A 20,178-nucleotide genomic window follows, 5' to 3' on the forward strand; every position below is an offset into this window, starting at 1 on the left:
GTGTGACATCCTTTACTATTCTCAGGTAATTATTTGACATTATGAGTGAATAATACCTTGTGAGAGCACAGTATTAGTATCTTGGACAAAACTACTTTGAGTGCTTTAAATTCAATATTTTATATAAGATATTGAGATAAATAATCTTGCTGAGTATTTCTTTGCTTATAATAACATAAGCCACTTGCATGTTTTCTAATATTTCCTATATTCTCATGTCAGGAGCTATGGATGAAATTTAATGAGTGTTTCCAACCACTTTTTAAAAGTGGTATCACATATTTTACTTACCCTCCTCCTATCCCATCAATCTTTGACCCTCTTCTCTTATTAATACATATATCTTTGTTTATGATCTCTCTCATCCATTAGAATGTACGCTCCAAGGAAGTAGAGATTTTATCTCTCATGTTCACTATTTTATCCCCAGGGTTTTTAGAGTAGGCCATGGCAAGAGGGAAAATCTAATGCTTAATTAAACCTTGCTGAGTGAATAAATGATCGAATGCAAGCCCAGGTTTTATGTCCCTCATCGGTACCTCTTCCAGGGACTGATTATATTTTGAGACCTCTTTTCCCAGTGACTTACAAACTTTTTGATCAGGCTTGACGGAAATACCTCTTATATCCCTGTGTCTATGTGTGTTTGAAACAAAATAGTCATGAAACAATCTGATAATTAAATTCCTAAGCTACTGTATTTCATTCTATTGATATTTATTTAAAAATAATGTTGCAGCAGAGGATTTTTAGAGCAGTAAAAATATTCTGTATGATACCACAATGATGAATATGGTATGAATATTGGCAAATATGCAATATTTAATGGCAAATACACCATTTTATATTTGCTGAAACCCACAGAATGTGCAACACCAATAGTGAGCTAATGTAACATTTATGTGTACCATACGTAACCAAGAGTGTACCATAAATGCAGGTTCATCAGTTGTAACAAATGTATCACTCTGGTGGAGGATATGATAATGGGGAAGACCATTCATATGTGGGGGCAGAGGGCACATGGGAAATCTCTGGACCTTCCTCTCAATTTTGCAGTGAACCTAAAACTGCTCTAAAAAATTAAAGTCAATTAAAAAAAATAATGCTGGTCTTGTAATTTATTTCACAATGCACAAACACGCAGTTTGTAACCCTGCTTTAGACAAAAATGCCAAGAGGTAAACCACATTAATTCTTGAGTATGTAGAAAGAACACATGTATTAGTCAGTCTTAGATGGTGTAATCTCAACTCTAAATTTTCCTACATTTCCTAGGCTTCTCAGGGCTTCCAGCTCTCTCTCTATATCATATATAGAGATATTCTCATACCCCAGACTTTCAGGAGCTGAAAGGCCTGAAAGAGACTGGAAAATGTCTCTTCCTTGAGCAGCTGAGAAATTATGTAAATCTGGAGTTGGATTCAGGTACAAACAAAGCAAAATACTAAAGTTATTTCATATAATTCTCACCACAACCATACAAACTAAAGAATGACTACTCACCTTTTTTAAGTAAAGAAACTGAGGCTCAAAAGGTCAAATGACTTAAGGTGACAAAGCTAGTGAGCAGCAGTCTTGATTCGCTCCTGTTCCATATACAGTCCACTACCCCTGGGAGATAGAGGCATGATCTAGAAGTTCTTGGAATCCAGAGGCAGTTCCTCTGGACCTCCGAGCTTCCAGATACTCAGAGTAGGGAGGCCCAAAGTCCTGGCTGTGCCCCACCTCTTTTTGTGGACCATGAATACAACACAATTCCCCCTCAACTTCTTCACCTTTCCTGTCTGTCCTGGCTCGACCCCACCCAACTTCTAGCCCCTTCTACTTTTCAGGGGGTGGGGGTGGGACATATACCAACACCCTTGAGGATTTACTGTACACTTGGTCACACGCGCCCCTCATACCTAGGGCCCTGTGAGATAGGAAGGACAGGCTGTGTTTCTCCCTGAGAAACTAACCTTGACTTGGCCAAGGTCACACCTACTGGAGCTCAAAGGAAGCTCAGAAACAAGCTCATTTACTAGTGAGCTCTTCCACTTTTTCACTTAGTAAAATCTTGACTGAGGAGAATCTGATCTTGATGATTGTAAACGACAGACTTCCAACTCCAGCCCTCCTCCCCAAACCCCACCACCACCCAAGCAGGAGCCATGTCTTATGGGTGGAGGAGCCCATCACCTCTGGAGAAGTTTGGGGATTCTACCCTCTCCCTTCCTCCCGGCCACCCAGTTCCTTGTTCCCCGCTGTCCCTCTGGTCTAACGTCTAGGGTTAAGCCCAGAGTGGTGGGAAGAGTTGCGTCCCACGGTCACACTGGGCGCGCTCAGTGGCAGAGCGGGCTTCGGCCGGACCAGGGCAGCCTTGTGCGCGCGCCGCGGCTGGGAGCCCGACTGCGCGCAGCTCAGGGGCCGCCGCCGCAGCTGGGGCCGAGGACGCAGCTTCTCTGCTCGCCCGCCCGGGACGCCGCGCCACCCGCCCCCTGCAGCCTGTGTTGCAGCTGCCGGCCACCGGAGGGGGCGAACAAACGTCAACCTGTTGTTTGTCCCGTCACCATTAATCAACTCTCAGCACCACAAGGAAGTGCGGCCGCCACCCGCGCGCGGAAAGTTCAGCATGCAGGAAGTTTGGGGAGAGCTCGGCGACTAGCACGGCGGGGCGGCCCGGGCTAGCGCAGGGCGAGCGTGGGGGCCAGAGCGCGGCGTGGTCCTGGGAGCCTGTCCCGGCTTTTTCTTGGAGCGACGCTGTCCCTAGGTCGCTGATCCCAATGCACCGGCTCATCCTTGTCTACACGCTAGTCTGCTCAAACTTTTGCAGCTACCGGGACACTACTGCAACTCCGCAGAGCGCATCCATCAAAGCTTTGCGCAACGCCAACCTCAGGCGAGATGGTAAGAGACTCAGATTTTATTTTTTTTAAATTAAGTAATCACGTTTTTTGTTGTCATCATTGTTGTCCCACACCCCTTTTCAGTCTTTCATATGAACCTTGGTTGTGTGTATGGGCGGGTGGGGGGAGGGAGAGGGGTCGGGTCCTGTCTCCAGTCCCGAGAGAGCCGCTTCTTCCGATATGGACAGAGGGGTGTGGGACGCGTGCCTGAGGGGATCGGAGAGGTCAGGTGGCTCATCTCCCTGACCCTAGAGAAGTCATTTTGGTGCCCAACAGTCAACTGATGCTAGGATCCCAGAGTTGAAGAAAGTTGCAGGCTGCGCCGCACCACGGTCAGGCTCTTCACCTTTTGGACTGAAAACCCGGATAGATGGGGCATTTGTGATAGGTGGAGGGACGTCAAGAGTGTCTTTCTCTGGGTGATTTATTTTTATTTTTCTTAAGTGTGGGGAGAGGGAATGATTCATTTCAGAGGAAATGACAGCTGGAACAGAGTGACAACTTATTTATGTATTATTTATGTTGAGGAGACTGTGGTGTGCATACTGTGGTGTGCAGTATGTTGCCCTTTTCATCCCCAGAGTGATTTTTCCAGTGGACTTCAGCGTGGCTCAGAAACTCAGAGTCTGGGAGAAAATGCCTTTTGGAGTTTTATCTGTATCCCAGGGGGACCTGGCTTCTGCTATTAGTTGTCTTGCATAGAATTCTTTCCAACTGTTTGCAAGAAGCAAAGATCTTTAAACAGCTCTCCTAAGCAAGGTCCCAAGCAGGCTTGTTTGTTTTCCTTTACTATGGAGGACACCTGGGTCATTGGATCCCAGCGATTTTAATTGCATTTATTTACTTTCTGGGCCTCCACCAAGGTCTGAAGTTGATTTATTCCTGAATTCTCAAGTACAGCTGATGTTGCCAATAATGTGCAGCTGTTTCCACCATCTACCTGAACTGACCCATAGGTTTTTGTGTTTGTTTTTTTTTCCCTTCATCAAAAATATCTTTCTTTCCTTCTGCTTGCTTAAAGTTCTAACAGATCTCCTAAGGAGATCACCAAGCTATTCTTAATGGCTTCACTCTTGGAGCTGGCAACATTTCACCTCTGGTAAATTCATATTAGCCTTCTTATTTTCTTATCAGTTTCTCTCTTGGTATGTCCTTAATTTGGACATCACTGAAAGGCTTCTGTGCTTTGAAACAAACAAACAAAAACTTTATTATATTTTCTGATGGCAAGTATGCTGTGTATTTCAGTGTGCTAAAGTCATCTGAAGCAGAGGGGGTACAGGGAAGCCACAGAGTAACCTCCAGGCAGAAGGTCACCCTGTATTTATAGAATTACCTTATCACAGTATTTTGTGTAAAATATGCTAACAGTGCATTTCTGATAATGCTTCATCTTAGTGTAAGCACAAAATTTTCTTATTAATTAAAAAAAAAAGGTTTAGGCTCAAGACTAAACTTTTATAGCTTTGTTTCACTCATTAATGTTTCCACCAGGGACAATCTTCTATTCATTGAGTTTTTAGAGTTGTTAATGTTTGCACTTAATGTGCCCTTTCAGCTACATAGAGTAAAATGCCATTTATAATTTGCATGACTTCATAGCCATAATTTTGTAATCCTTAGCTTCCCAAGTATGAGTTACAAGAAATCAAGGACAGAAAATGAAAAATATGTAACCATTGCCCATTAACCCAAGATTCTGACTAAAACCAAGTCACGCAGCTCATATCTCTGTTTTTTGGAAAAGAATAACCTCATTTTACTTTTTGCTGTTAAAACTCTGTACATCTATCTAGTCTATACAAGAAGTGCCAATACTTTATTTTATTAAAATTTGAAAACTACCCTGGATTTATTTCTTCATATTTTAGCTAGAGCTGTTTTGCAGTTTCAGCACACATACACACACACACACTTTGATTAGTTCAGATTGCTCAGTACTTAGCTCAGTGTCAATCTCATTTATAAATAAGGCTAGGGAAGGGGGAAAGGTAGTTGGATTAAAAGAAAACTGTATACAGAGTAAAAATAATTAACACTCATAATGAACTTTTAGTTGGGGCAATTTTCAAAAGACAGCTTATTCTTGTTATAGAGAGACATTCTCAAAAAAAAGGTAATATTGCCCCAAAGGAAAACAGTTGGATCTTAGGAGGTGAAAAAAAGTCTTAGAAATTACAATGGTTTGTGGTCCTCCAAAGGGTCAGTACATATAAAAAGATATACAGTACATTTGTAGTATTAGCAATTCATAGGGAGCAGATGTGATTAGAAAAAAAAGAATTTCTAAAAAGACTTCTTAACAAGGGAAGTGATGATATGAAGAAAAGGTTGAGAAACACTGTTGTAGAGTTTTGGTGAGAGAGTAAGAATAAAGGGTCTTTGAAAAAGTTTAGATATCCACTGGGAAATTTTAATGGCAACAATTGAGCTGATGAGAGAAAGTAATAACTTATTAAATTAAACCCTTGTTCTGATTCCAGACATTTTAAACTTGCTCTCTCAAAGTTCCTTAATGGCTCAATAAAGGGGGCAATACTCTTGATCCGATTAAGACAGGTTATAAGTTTGCGGAGGACATAAGCAGAGAATACAATAAGGGGAAGATAGAAGATAAAAATTTCCAAACATTAATTTAGGGTCCTTAGAAGACCTGGCCCTCAGATTACAAGTTGTAGGAAATCTAACAAAAGATTAGATATGGCCCTTACTAGGGGTTTCAAAACCCCTAGTCATTATCTAATGACGGAGCTGTCTTTACACTTGAGGGCCATCGTTTTGTCTCTGCTGACCCTGTTAGCTGCTGCCTAATGTTGGGGTTAAGAAAGGAAGAATGATGACAGGCATCCCCTGTTCTTGGCATGAGGTATGTTGGATCCTATCCAGCCTGATACAAAATCTTGTTTTTTGGTTTCCCAGTACCTAATAGCTCCAGGTAACTGAAGTAGTTAAGAAATGAATTGGAGATAAAGTGTGAAGGTTGGTAAATGATAGTCTCCTTCTACCCAGTGTAGGAGGCTGCTCTGTTGCAGTCTCCTGGCCTTTCAGAATTCTTCATCACATTATGTTCTTGTTCTAAAAGGGATGTCTGTAGAGCCCTTGCCAGGACTTGCAGAATGACAAAAGGTGACCCAAGGAAGAGGGTCGTTGAATTTGGTCCCTGTCTCCAGGAGGAAACTAATAGGTTCTATAGCTAAGAAGAATTAAAATATAACAGTTTGCAGTGCTTGAGTATTTATGCTTCCTTATATCATATTTGTTATTCTTTCTCAAACTGATTTACTTTTGAATCCCATTCTTGATCCAACTCTTAGCACAGAGAAAATCTTCCTTTAACAATAGCATCTTCATATTTTTATTTTAGTGCCTGTGCAGTTGGTGCTTTTGTTATAATAACCGGCCACAACTGGTGTTTCTCAGAGTGTGAATCAAGAAGTGTGAAGGTAGCAATTAACTGAGAGTATTGCTTACTTATTTTTAAATCTAACTAGATAGAGCTTCCTGCTTATGGGGTTAAGATTACAGATGCACTCTTCATTTTCTTGACCCTTTTTTGCATTCAGAAAGTACAGGTGTTGGTGGTAAATGATTCTGAATATAGTTCTGTTTGGTTGTTTAGTATGCCAGGACATGAAGTGTCTATTGTCTATTATCATTATCTTGTGATTGGCCTGCAATATTAGTAATTGTGGTCTGAGATTCTTTTTTAAGTGGTCAAGCTTATTTCTTAACATGTTTCTATTGTCCTCATTGATGACAGCACACTGACTTTGGTGCAAAGGTCAGAGCTTAAAGGAAAGGCAAAAAAAAAACCCAGAGGGTAATTCAAACAAATTAGTTTTAAAGTGTCTGAAAGCTAAGAATCACATTAGTGTCTAAATCTGAGGTTCTTCTGTATTTATATTTTTCTGTTCAACTCTAAGTGTATTAAGGCTACAGAGAGTAATGGAGATTACATATTTTAAATGCAACATGGCTTTGACTTGCCACCATAGGTTCTATTACTCAATAGAGGTTCTTTTAAAGAGGTGAGTTTAGCCAGATATCACCACAGTGTATAGTGGAAGATGCCATAAGGTTGTGAGTTATACTAATAACCATTGTGTGTTCATTGAATGACAGTGATTTTTGAATACAGGATTTTTCCCTTTCAGCAAATGAAAGCAAACCTTTATTATTTTAGTACCATAGGGTCAAACAATGGAGCAATGTCCCCAGAGTCACTTACATGGCACTCCTGAGCATATGTGGTCTCAGAGAATCCCATCATTCTGAGAGTCTAGAGGATATAGACATTTATGTCTCTGTCCTTGAGAGCTGAGTCATGATGCAAATCATCTTCCTTCAGGAACTTACTCTTGAACTTTCTTTGCTGAAATGATATGATTATTGTAAAAAGGCACTAGCTGAACATTTTAATAAAATTCTTCCTGCATTAAAATAGGAGGCTAGTTCAAAATTTCTAAATTTAAAGTGCCCAGTGCCTGGATATCACTGAGGTCCCCTCACCCTGGAAGCCCCTCTGCAGCACAGCATGCCAGATATTGGATTTTATTAACTGGATCTGAGGTCTCATTAGGGTAATGTAAATCACAAAGGTAACCTGGTTAGTGTTTGACTACATTTTAAGTTATTTCAAACTTTTACATTTCAGAATTTATGCAATTTTAAAAGGGACATTTTTATATAACTTTTACATGAAGGACAGTTTCAGCATAAAGCTACAGGGGGATGATGTACAGTAGCAAAAGGAAATAATACAAGACAAATGCTGCAGCAAAAATGTTCTGACTCCCCATATAGTATTTTAGGACCAAATGTAAGTCCTAAATAAAGGAATAAGCCTGTGAGACACTAAAGTGCAAAAGTGCACAGATAGGGGCTTCCCTGGTGGTGCAGTGGTTGAGAGTCTGCCTGCCGACTCAGGGGACGCAGGTTCGTGCCCCGGTCCAGGAAGGTCCCACATGCCGCGGAGCAGCTAGGCCCGTGAGCCATGGCCGCTGAGCCTGAGCGTCCAGAGCCTGTGCTCCACAACGGCAGAGGCCACAACAGTGAGGCCCGCGTACTGCAAAAAAAAAAAAAAAAGTGCACAGACAGGAAGAAATATTTTCTTCCAAGAATTTTCTTTTTTCAGAATAAGAATAGAGCATGCCTTGTTTCTTACAAGCATTGATGATGAATATAGTAATATATCTTTGCTCTTCATCCTGATATGCTGACATTCATTTATTAGCTTTAATTTTTATAGATTAACACTGTGGTTTTTTGTGATTTGTGCCGTGTGCAGACAGAGAGGTCATAGCACATGAGCTGTCCTTCATTATGAAGAGTGATCTTGTCCCAGGTTTGGGGTTTTTTACTTGAGCACATTTTGTAGAGTGTTTATAAAAATGGAGAGTTTTGGGTGCGGTGCTTTGTCTATAAATATGAGCCAAACATGATTTGAAACCTTGTATGTTAGGACTCTTGATTTTTGAAATTTGAAATCTAGCATGCCTTCTTTGGACTGAGGGAGCTCAGTGACAGTTCTTGAGTGTGGGCTCTGAGAATGGGTTGAATATGCTGTGTTAGTTTTGAACAGGTCATTTCAGATCCGATGTGAGAAGCTGCTGCTAAGCTCTGCATTTTGCTGAAACATTTAATAAGCTATATAGCAAGAACCTACTTTTACAGAATTTCACATTCAGCAGCTTCAACTATGTAAAACGCAATCTAATGAACTAATATATGTGCAACAGATCCGCTTAAAGGCCAAATCAGTGTCACAACGTGTATAAATGAAGTCATAAAATTCCTGTGGTAGACACTTATATACCCTTTTCCTTTACTTTCCATGTAGCTCTATCTCACTTGCATATGTGGTTTCTCTGTCCACAGCACAGCAAGAGCATGGTGTTAGAATAGAGAACAGGATGGGTTCGATATATTCACACTATTAGCATTGAGAAGTGACAGCTAGTTGTTTTCCTGCTTCCTCTTAATTTTTTCAGGCTTTGAAAAGCATTCATAAGACCTGAGCAAGCACAGCTGGCTTAGGCTTCTTATTGAATCAGGTGAGAATAGTTCCAGCTTGCAATGGGCTGAATATTTATTTGTGTGCCCCCCAAATTTGTATGTCAAAATCCCAACCCCCAGTGTGATGATCTTAGGAAGTGGAGCCCTTGGAAGTTGATTAGAATCATGAGAGCAGGGCCCTCATGAATGAGATTAGCGCCCGCATAAAAGAGACCCCAGAGATATCCTCATCTCTTCCACCACATGAGGAGACAGCAGAAAAACATGGAATCTGCTGGACTTCCCAGCCTCTCAGACTATAAGAAATACATATCTGTAGTTTTAAGCCACTCATTCTGTAGAATTTTGTTATAGCAGCCCAAATGGACTATAACCTCTTTCTGTATGTCACTGCAGAAGTACTATATTACAGCCCAGTAAAACTGATGATTTTAGAGGATGTTCTTGAGTCATAAAGGAAAGTTTAGATTGTATGTTTAATAGGTTTACCAGGATCATAAACTGGAAATGGTATTAGCTTATGTATATATGGATTTCAACCAGAAAATTGACAGTGCTTACTATGACAGCCTTGTGGAAAAGAACAATTATAGTCTGGATAATAATGGACTGTTATTATCATTCTTTTAGTGATAACTAATAGGTTTGTGTTAACCAAGAGGGAGGTGAACAGGAATTTTTATCTGCATTTTGGATTAGACCCTATTGGGTTCAGGATTCTGAATAACTTGAATGAAGACACAGAAAACACATTTACTTGCATATTTTATCTGGAAAAAATAGTTAACAGGTTGAATTAGATAGAGTTTGGCTGATTTTTTCTATAAAGGGCCAGATAGTAAATATTTTAGGCTTTCCTAAAGTCATGAGATCTCTGTTGCAACTATTCAACTCTGCCATTATAGCATGAGAGCAGCCATAGGAATTCCATAAATGAATGTGTGTGGCTGTGTTCCAATAAAACTTTATTTACAAAAACAGGCAGTGGGCCTGCAAGCTGTAGTTTGCTGACTGCTGAATTAGAGAATCTACATACTCTTAGGTTGAAATGATGGGCTGAACCTATCAAAATGAAATTCAGCAGGGATAAATGCAAAATCTACCTCTTTGGTTAGAAAATAAAAACAACTTCATAATTACAGAATGGAATAACTTGAATTAATTTCAGTTTATGCTATGCTAGATAGAAAGAATGATAGATAGATAGATAGATAGATAGAGATATGTCTATATCTTTATCTTCTAACTGGTTTAGTTGAACACAGCTTATGCTTCAACAAATGATGTAGTTGCTAAACAACAACAACAGTGTAAAACTGGTATTAGTGTTAATACTATATCGGGATCAGGGAGGCAGCAGTGCTCTTATAAATTAGACTCTGTTTAGTCGTGCATGAGGGTGTTGTGCTCTTGGTCTCTCTCCTGTGCAGGATTCCGCCTCTTTCTGACTCCTTCAAACCCATGCCCTAAACCCACAGAGTTTACTACTCTCCTGTATTTAAACTTCCCGTCTTATTGTCTCCATCCTGTTAGCCCACACATATGTTTGTGTCTTTGCATTCTCCCACAACATATATAAGTTGTTTTAATGTTTTTCTTCATTTTAGCACCATATAAACTTCTTCGGTCTCACCATGCCTTACTGTCTCTACTTCTTGTTTCCCTTACCCATTGCAGTTTGAAGTCATCCCTACCACTCTGGGTGAGGTCACTGTGATCTGTAGCCTCCTTTGTAATCATTCTTGAAATGATCTCTTCCTTTGGTTTGACACTACCCCTCTTTGCCTTAACTATTCCTAAATGTAAGTTTGAAATGGTGATAGAAATGAAGCCAGAATTAACACAGTACTTAGTCTAGGTTCTTTGGAGAAACAAGGTTAGAAAAGGCTTAAAAAGTGTATCTTATGTTTTGTTCTGTCCCTGTAAGCAGTATGAATAGTGAAAGTAGTGGGGAAAATCTGAGAATATAATTGGGATCTTGTTAATATAAAAAGAAACAACGTTTAAAGTTAAAACATAATGTCATATTATAAGCTATCAAGCTCAACAATTGAAGCATTTTGGAGGTAGATATGTACATATACATTATATAAACCTATAATATTTAAAAAACAGAATACTTATACTCTAGAAATATGACATTGAATAACCACATAGAAATTTTCCCTTATATCATTGAGTGATCTTTTACTTATTTTTTTGTCTCCTTGGTGGAGTCTTCATCTTCCTGTCTGCCCTTAAGGCTCTGGCCTTAGCCTTATCTTCTCACTTTTCCTCACTGTTAGTCTCAAGAGGATCTTAGTTTTTTCCAAAGTGTCAATTGCTACTTATATGTGAATGATGTGTAAATCTATTTTTACTGCTTCTGCTGTTTATTGAGCTTTTGATATGTCTTTTTATTTCACTTCTTGAGGTCTGCAGTGGGTGATCCCATTGGCACTTAGAGGAAATGCTCTGATTCAGTAGGCCTCAGAGTGAAATTATCAGTTTTTTTAAATATTGGGTTATTCATCCAATGGTGAATTCCTTGGCAGTATTAATCCTTTTGTTGTTTTTCTTCCAGACACAATCATAATTGTTTTTGAATGAACTATTGAGTGAATGTGCTGACCAGGTATCACATTTTAGACAGGAATTGCACAACCCTATGTAGCCTTTTCTGACTCCCAATCCTCCTTAGGTAGAATTGGCTACTCCTTTGTTTCCCCAATGTTTCCATGGTACTTATTTATTTACAAATCTGCCATCTGCTGATGTGAGCATACTTGTTATGTTTAATGAAGCTGTGTACCTCATTGTCTGTTTCATTGCTTGGCATGTAGGACTTCTCCTCAATAAGGTTTGAAGAGTCAGTAAATCAACCAATCATTGTCTTCTGTTTATGACTGATATTTGGGCCACATGAGCCCTATCAGATTGTAAATGAATGGGAGCAAGGATGTTTAAACTCTGAATCTAGGGTGACTGTAAGTTTTCTGTTAATTGTCTGGATGGCTGTTTGTATTATTGAACAGGATAAGGATTAGAAGAGGAAGAACAGATGAGGGAAGGTCATGAAGGTAGAAAATTAATTTGTGGCTACTTTAAGCTTTAGGAGCTTGTACAATATCCATGTGGATGAAATCTAGAGGAGGGAGGTAATAGAGAAGCACTCATTTGCATGAAATGCAGGCACAGTGAACATGAAGTAATCAACTATGTACTATCATGTTCTTAAAGTAAGTGGTCAAAGTGAGAGAGTGGCATGGACACATATACACTACCAAATGTAAAATAGATAGCTAGTGGGAAGCAGCCACATAGCACAGGAAGGTCAGCTCGGTGCTTTGTGACCACCTAGAGGGATGGGATAAGGAGGGTGGGAGGGAGATGCAAGAGGGATGAGGATATATGTGTACGTATAGCTGATTCACTTCATTATAAAGCAGAAACTAACACACCATTGTAAAGCAATTATACACCAATAAGGATGTTAAAAAAAAAAGTATGTGGAGAAAAGGGAACCCTCATACACTGTTGGTGGGAATGTAAATTGGTGCAGCCACTGTAGGAAAACAGTATGGAGGATGCTCAAAAAACTAAAAATAGAACTACCATATGACTCAGCAATTCCACTCCTGGGTTTATATCTGAAAAAAACACCAACACTAATTCAAAAAGATACATGCACCCCATTGTTCATAGCAGCATTATTTACAATTGCAAAGATATGGCAACAACCTAAGTGTCTATCAACACATAAATGGATAAAGAAGATATGGTGTATGTGTACAGTGGAATACTACTCAGCCATAAGAAAGAACAAAATTTTGCCATTTGCAGCAACATGGATGGACTGGGAGGGCATTATGCTAAGTGAAATTAAGTCAGACACAGAAAGATAAATACTGTATGATACCACTTATATGTGGAATCTAAAAAATACAACAAACTAGTGAATATAACAAAAAAGAAGAAGATTCACATATATAGAGAACAAACTAATGACTACCAGGGAAAGAGGGAGAGGCAATATAAGGGTGGGGGAGTGGGAGGTACAAACTATTGGGTATAAGATAGGCTGAAGGATGTATTGCACAAGATGGGGAATATAGCCAATATTTTGTAATAACTGTAAATGGAAAGTAACCTTCAAAAATTGCATTAAAATTTAAAAAGTAAAAAAAGTAAAAAAAAGAAAAATAAAGTGGTATTCATGATTGTGGGTGTATAATACTAATAGCTGATATTCCTAGAGTTCTTATAACATGACAAAGTGCTTTCATAGCCATTATAGACAGTGGTTGGTGTAAAGAATTGGTCCTTTCCGAATGACTTTGTTGAAAATTTCAAGATCACATATACTTTTAGACTGCTCCCTTAGGCATAAGCATGACACTTTGGGGTTAATTTTGGATTAATATCAATGAAATGTGGAGAATTTTCAACTGTTTCTCCCCCATGCAACACCCCCCCCCCCCAAAAAAAAAAAAACCTCACACATACTCTGACTAGAATCAACTCCTTTTTGGTATACTTTCCTTTCCAGAATTAGTATTTGAGTACTTTTATGTGAAGTTCCCACTACTTAATAAAGTTCAAAAGAAAGAAGAAGAAATAAATAAGGATCATGAAACAAGTCTTAAGGTTCAGTCAGGATGATTGACTATGGAAAGCTAAGGAAAGAGTAATGCATCTCCATTCTGTTTAAAGATTTATCTACAGAGAGAGAACATGTTCACACTATTTTACTGAGGATTAAATAAGAGAGTTGCTATTGAATGGAATAAAAAAAAAGTATACATTTCCTATGAAAACAAAAAGTCCATAGATGAAGTTGCTAAACATGGAATTAAAAGATTTTTAGATAGTTGCTAATTAAAAAGAGAGAGAGAGAGAGAGATGGTGTGAGAGCTATTTGGAATTTAGTTTAAGTACAGCATATGCGGAGATTATTTAAATACCCCAGGAAGAACCTCTGTGGCTTTATATTGTTTTCATTCAATTATTTAGTTTACTGCTTTTCACCAGACCCAACTGCAATAAACATAAACACTACTCATTTGTTCAAAAAGTATTTATTGAGTACTGACTACATGCAAATCTCTGGATGAAGCACTGAGGCAGAAACAGTTAAACCTAGGGCACACTCTCTACTCTGTTAAAGCTTATACTTCAGTTGATGAGATAAAGTATTCATGGGAATAAACAAAGGGCAAGACAGGGCCATCTGTGTGCCACCATCATGTTACTTTGTTGTTGTTGTTTTTTAAAAATACTCTGTCCTGTTGAGCAAATTGTAACCGTAAATCATCTCTCCTAATATTTAGTTCAGAAAAAAATGATATTGATTAAGCTGTTGTTGAGCACAGTACTACTTGAGGATTGAAAGACAAATCCTTTATTGGTTATTACTATTACTATTATTATATCAATTAAGATTTGAGCAGAAAAGTAACTTTTAATTGTAGAACTGGGAGTCATACGTTCTTGGTTTTAGATTTTAGGCTAAATGTTTCTGAACCATAAAAACAAATATAGGGGCTCACTTACCTACCCAGGAAGACTTTTTAACATGTGATATGCACTATGATTATTTGACCACTGGATGGCAGCAGAAAAAAGACAGCTTTGTGCATACTATTTTTTTTTTTTTTTTAACTCCTTCTCTTGGTTGGGCATATCAGTTCAACTAGGGAAATTTTATATTTTCCAAATACATTGAAAAGAATAAACTACAAATCATGGTAATCTGTCATTAATATATAACTATTATAGTCCATATGACCACAGTAAATTTTAAGTATAATTAAAATATGTTGAAAATACATGACTATTTTACTGCTTTGTACCCTTTACTCATCTAGTTTGCATGTATAAAATTCCTGAAAGTCCAACTTAGAAACATTGATTAGTTGAAAATCATTTTCTGAACAACAGTAGCATGTGCACAGCCACTGGTTGACAAATTTCCTTTGAGTGCATGTCCAGCTAGTTGGCCACTCTAGACTTGCAGTAAGTCTCTGGAGGCTCCTCATTACTTGTCAGGTGAATGGGTTTATCAAAAATAAGTTACTTTGGGGGACAAAAGCATAATTATGATATCAGAAGTGAGAAGTCATCTTCTCTGAACGTTGCAGTTTCTGAGATCCTAAGGAGACACAGGACAGAGTGGTGAGCACATAAAAGTGTAGGAACATGAAACCTGCAGCTCTCTACCTAGATGCAGAGCAGTAATCAGTTATGGGTGTGCAATAGCCACATAATTCCACATTAAAAAAATTTGGTTGTGTTCACCCAGCTTTAATAAAAATTTCAAAGTGGTATACAAAAATGACCACTTTTAGTGAATGCTTTAGGGCAGATTGGAAAACTATGTATTGGGGTCTGTATGAGGCTGAATAATGACCCTCACGTCCTAATTCTGGTACCTAACTTCTATGTTCTATGGCAAAGACTCTGCAGATGTGATTTAGCTTAGGATCTTGAAAAGGTGAGATTATCCTGAATTATCTCAATGGGCCCTGATGCAATCACAAATGCCCTTATGGGAGAGAGACCTAGGGAGATTTGACACAGGCAGAAGAGAGGGCAATGTGACCACAGAAACGGAGATTTGAGTGCTGCTACGACCACAAGCCAAGGAATGCTAGCAGCCACCAGTTGCAAGGAAGATACAAGGAACAGATTCTCCACTCGAGCATCCGGAAGGAGCAAGACCCTGCCAACACCTTGATTTTGGCTCTTTGAACTGATTTCACACTTGTGGCCTCCAGGCTTCTAAGAGAATAAGTGTGTGTTGTTTTAAGCCAGTAAACTTGTGACAATTTGTTACAGCACTCACAGGAAACTAATAAAGGGTCTTTGATGTGAAAGACGAATGGTTGAACTGCCTATTTGTTGAGCAGTTTTCTAACTGTAAAATTTCATTGGCCAATAAAGCTGTATCGACATTTTAATGGTGCATTTTGATCTCTGCCTTTGAGACTTCTCTAGTAAGACAAGCTTACTTCTGCCCTAATTCCATATCAGAATATTTAGGAAATTCTGGTTCCAAATCTTACCTATTTTTCAGATAAGATTATGTCCTGACATGATGAAAAGGACAGTGATCCTATTTCATCATATCTTCATTGATTCTTAAAATTTTCCCTTAACCTAAATATGTCGTTTATGCATTTGTTGGCTCATAGTTTATTCATTTGTTTATGCCACAGAGTTTGTCGTGAGACTATTACGTGTCAGTTTCTATACTAAGTTCTGGGGCAAAGTGTTGAAAGTGATGTGATAATAATTATTTTGTTAATTAACTATATGATAATCAAGTGATAATAGCTACCATCCACAGAGTACTTATTGGTATGGTGAGTATGCTGATGTAATATGATACGTGTAAGTGCAATGATGATATTATATGTTACGTGATGGAACATAGATATTTCTAGATGACATATTTGCAAATATTAGGATTATTAGAAATTTGGAGTTTAGGACAGAGTCAGAGAATTCCAGTTGAATCTCTGAGCCCAGTTCCCTTAGCTCAAATTGAACCCAATTCTTGCCACTGTAGGCCATCATTGTCCAACAGAAATATAATGCAAACCAATGTTATTTTAAAAACTTTAGTAACCATATTAAAAAGTAAAAAGAAAAGCATGAAGTTAATTTTAATAATATATTTTATTTAATCCAATCTATATCCAAATATTATTGTTTCAATGTTTAATAAATGTTTTTAAAATACTGATTTCTTTTTATATTATTTTTATCATATTGAGCCTTCAAAATATGATATGTATTTTATATATACATATAACACATCCTATTTCAGACTAGTCACATTGCAAATACTCAGTAACCACATGATGCTAGGCATTACTGATTTGAACAACACGGTATCTTAAGATTATTTATGTAGACAAACACAAGTTATCACTGGTGTTTTTCCAACATAAAAAAATATTGAACTTATGAAAACTATATCTCCCTTTGTGGCAACGTGTTTAAATTGACTGTGTCACTTTTTAGGTGAATTAATAACCCAGCATGGGCAAGTTTTATGTGGTTTATATTTTGTTTTCTTATATCAACATCGTTAGAGTTGACGTTTCTGGTTATTTTCATGTATACTCTTTAAAAAAATTTTTTTTGCAGTCATCTCATAAACCTGCAGTCAACCGGGCTACTCAGTTTATATTATATGCAGGTGCAAAATTTCTGATATTTGAGAAGCTTCTTTTGAAAACAGCAGCTGGCACTTCATTTCTCTGCTATGGATGGAAAAAAGCTGTGTTTAACCAGCACTGGTTTTCCTTTTCATTTACAACTTAATTTGACTTAAGTAATGATAACATTCTCTTTTTATCACTTGACCAGTTTAAAGAATTACTCTTTCTGGCTGATCAGTAAAAGATCTGTAAAAAACAAAATACTGCCATGTGTTTGGGAGGGGGTTAACCTATTATATATTTGGTACAGATTTTTATTAAATTACCCATATCTCCCTGGCTTTAGAAGCTTTGGACAGCATATATTTGGAGCATGCCTTTTTTTTTAAGGAAAATTAAATGTTATGAAAACTGTGGTTTTGCATTTTAAAATTTCGGATCTATCATTCATTTACTCCGTGACCAAGAAGTGAAAGGTGATTAATAAAAGTTATTACAGAAATATAAATAATTTCTACTTTTCCTAAGTGACATATTTCTACCAAGCTTTTGGTTGGATGTTTTTGGCATGGCCTTTTAATCTGCTTGTAATTTGGGCAAGCAAAAGTGTTCTATCAAGTAGAATGGCTTGTAAGGGTGTACTTTTTTTTCCTTAACTGATTTTACAAACATCTCATTGGGTTGTGTTCCTGTGAGAGGCTTATATGCAATGATGTTATGTAAAACTCTCATTGCTGTAAAATGTATTTCTTTCAGTGGGGGTTGCAACCTGAGTTGCCCATTTTGATGTCTCATCCCAGGAAGGACCTCAGCTTGTTGTACCTAGTTTTCAAAACAAACACCCAAGATTGGAAAGGATAAGGAAGGCTAAGAAAGGCACTGCTTCCTGAGCTCAGAATCTCTTCAACAATTCTTTATGTCAGGACACAGCGTGACTATTTTTGTGGAAAATATTTTATTCATAAGACATTTTTTGTTTTCAGTGAAGAAGTGGTTTTGAAAACAGTGACTTTTTTTAGTATGCCCTCGTGCACCCTTCTCACTTACCTCTACTTGAAATTGTATCATTCATTTTTATTTGTGTATGTTCTTTATTCTCCCAAGAATCTAAGCTCTGTTAGGATAGAGATTTTGTCTCTTTTATTCCCTACTGTATGCCTGGCTCCTGGAATAGTACTAGGTGTATAGGAAATGCTCAGAAAGTATTTGCTAAATGATTGGATGAACATCAGCAGAGTGCAATTCAGATGAAGCTCAGTCTTGAAGCAAGAGCAAGGTCTGTGGGTAGCAGTGGTGGACCAACTTGGAAGCTAATGAAACTTAAGCTTCAGGGTCCTTCCCTTACTAGGTCCCCTCCAAGACCCTATTATCTAATTTTATATTTATAATATAAAATTATTTCTTAAAGAGAGCATCCCAAATTGTATGTGTCAGACCCCACAAAATCTGAATGCTTTCTTGGTATTAAGGTACATATCTTGCCATTTGAGTTTATTCTGAAGAAATGTGAAAATATCTTCTACCAGATAAACAAATTAGTACAGCAGGACTCCGTTACCCCAAGAGCTGGCTTAACCACATGGTCTAGTCTTAATTTAAAACATTCTGACAGATTGATGAGCACAGTGATTGCAGTGCTTCTGTGTTATTTACCTTGTATGTATTTTTGCTTCCATGATTAAGACATATATACATATATATATACACACACACCACGGGTCTGTTGTACAGCAGTCCCCCCTTATCCACCGTTTCTCTCTCCATGGTTTCAGTTACACGCAGTCAACTGTGGTGGGAAAATATTAAATGGAAACTCCCAGAAATTAAAAAAAAATCACAAATTTTAAATTAAGTGCCATTTTGTGTAGCATGATGAAATCTCCTGCTGTCCCACTGTAGTCTGCTGACAAAGTAAATCATCTTTTTGTCCAAAGCCCTTTTGTCACTCAGTAGCCATCACAGGTTATGTTGAGGTATCATAGCACTTGTGTTCAAGTCACCCTTATTTTATTTAACAATGGCTCCAAAGCCCAAGAATAGTGATGCTGGCAATTCAGATATGCCAGAGAAGTCTTAAAGTACTTGCTTTAAGTGCAAAGGTGAAAGTTCTCAACTTAATAAAGATATCATATGCTGAGGTTGCTAAGATCTATGGTAAGAACAAACCTTCTATCTATAAAATTGTGAAGAAGGAAAATGAAATTTTGCTGGTTTTACTGTTGCATCTCAAACTGCAAACGTTAAGGCCACGGTGCATGATAAGTGCTTAGTTAAGATGGAAAAGACATTAAGTGTGTACCATAAGATATTGAGATAGAGTAAGAGAGAGAGAGACCACATTCATATAACCTTTATAACAGCATATTACACATTCATATAACCTTTATTACAGTATATTGCTATAATTGTTCTATTTTATTATTAGTTATTGTTGTTAATCTCTTACTGTACTTAATTTATAAATTAAATTTTATTATAGGTATGTATATATAGGAAAAACAGAGTATATAGAGAGTTCCGTACTAGCCATGGTTTCAGGCATCCACTGAGGGTCTTGAACTGTATCCCCTGTGGATAAGGGAGACTACTATATTTGTTCCCAAACATATGTCTTCCAGTTGTACACATTAATGTAATTACATAATTTAAATATTGTGTGACACAACAAAACAAAGGAGAGTTTTGTTTCCAAAAATATTTAATTGAACACTTTTTCCAAGCTTTAATGATGAGTTCCTAAAAAAATATGTTGTTGAGTTAGGTATGAGTGAGACAATTGAACTATTCTCCAGAGTGAAAATCAAATAAAATAAGTCTAAGAAGCCTGAAGGACTCCATCTATAAATTACTTCATATGTATCTTTAATTTTTTTTCTACTTTCAAGAAAGAAAAATTGGAAATTATGGATGAGTTATGGACGTGGCTTATTCAAGAAAGATTACAAAGATTTTATCAGTATGAGACATACTGAAAGAAAAGATCTTTGTACTTCATCAGAACTTGGTCACTGGAACGCACATTTTTATATTTAAGCTAAAATAAAATATAAAACTCTCCATTTTAACTGGTGTTTTAAATTGATCAATCCATTGCTGTTTCAACTATGTTGATAAGAGGGTTCCCAATG

The 20,178-nt window shown here is 37.6% G+C and overlaps 1 protein-coding gene across 2 annotated transcripts in view; it reads left to right on the plus strand.

Moving 5' to 3' along the window:
* Nucleotides 1-2,765: 2,765 nt before the first annotated feature.
* Nucleotides 2,766-20,178, plus strand: part of PDGFD (platelet derived growth factor D) — a gene marked incomplete at both ends in the record, with an annotated part of 235,561 nt that continues 218,148 nt past the window's right edge. For both annotated transcript variants that reach the window (XM_079707658.1, XM_079707659.1), the window contains one exon: nt 2,766-2,889. In XM_079707658.1, the coding sequence (XP_079563784.1) occupies nt 2,766-2,889 (124 nt within the window). The remainder of the gene's footprint in view (nt 2,890-20,178) is intronic.

This window comes from Hyperoodon ampullatus, assembly GCF_949752795.1.
Source record: "Hyperoodon ampullatus genome assembly, chromosome: 7".
Taxonomy (NCBI): domain Eukaryota; kingdom Metazoa; phylum Chordata; class Mammalia; order Artiodactyla; family Ziphiidae; genus Hyperoodon; species Hyperoodon ampullatus.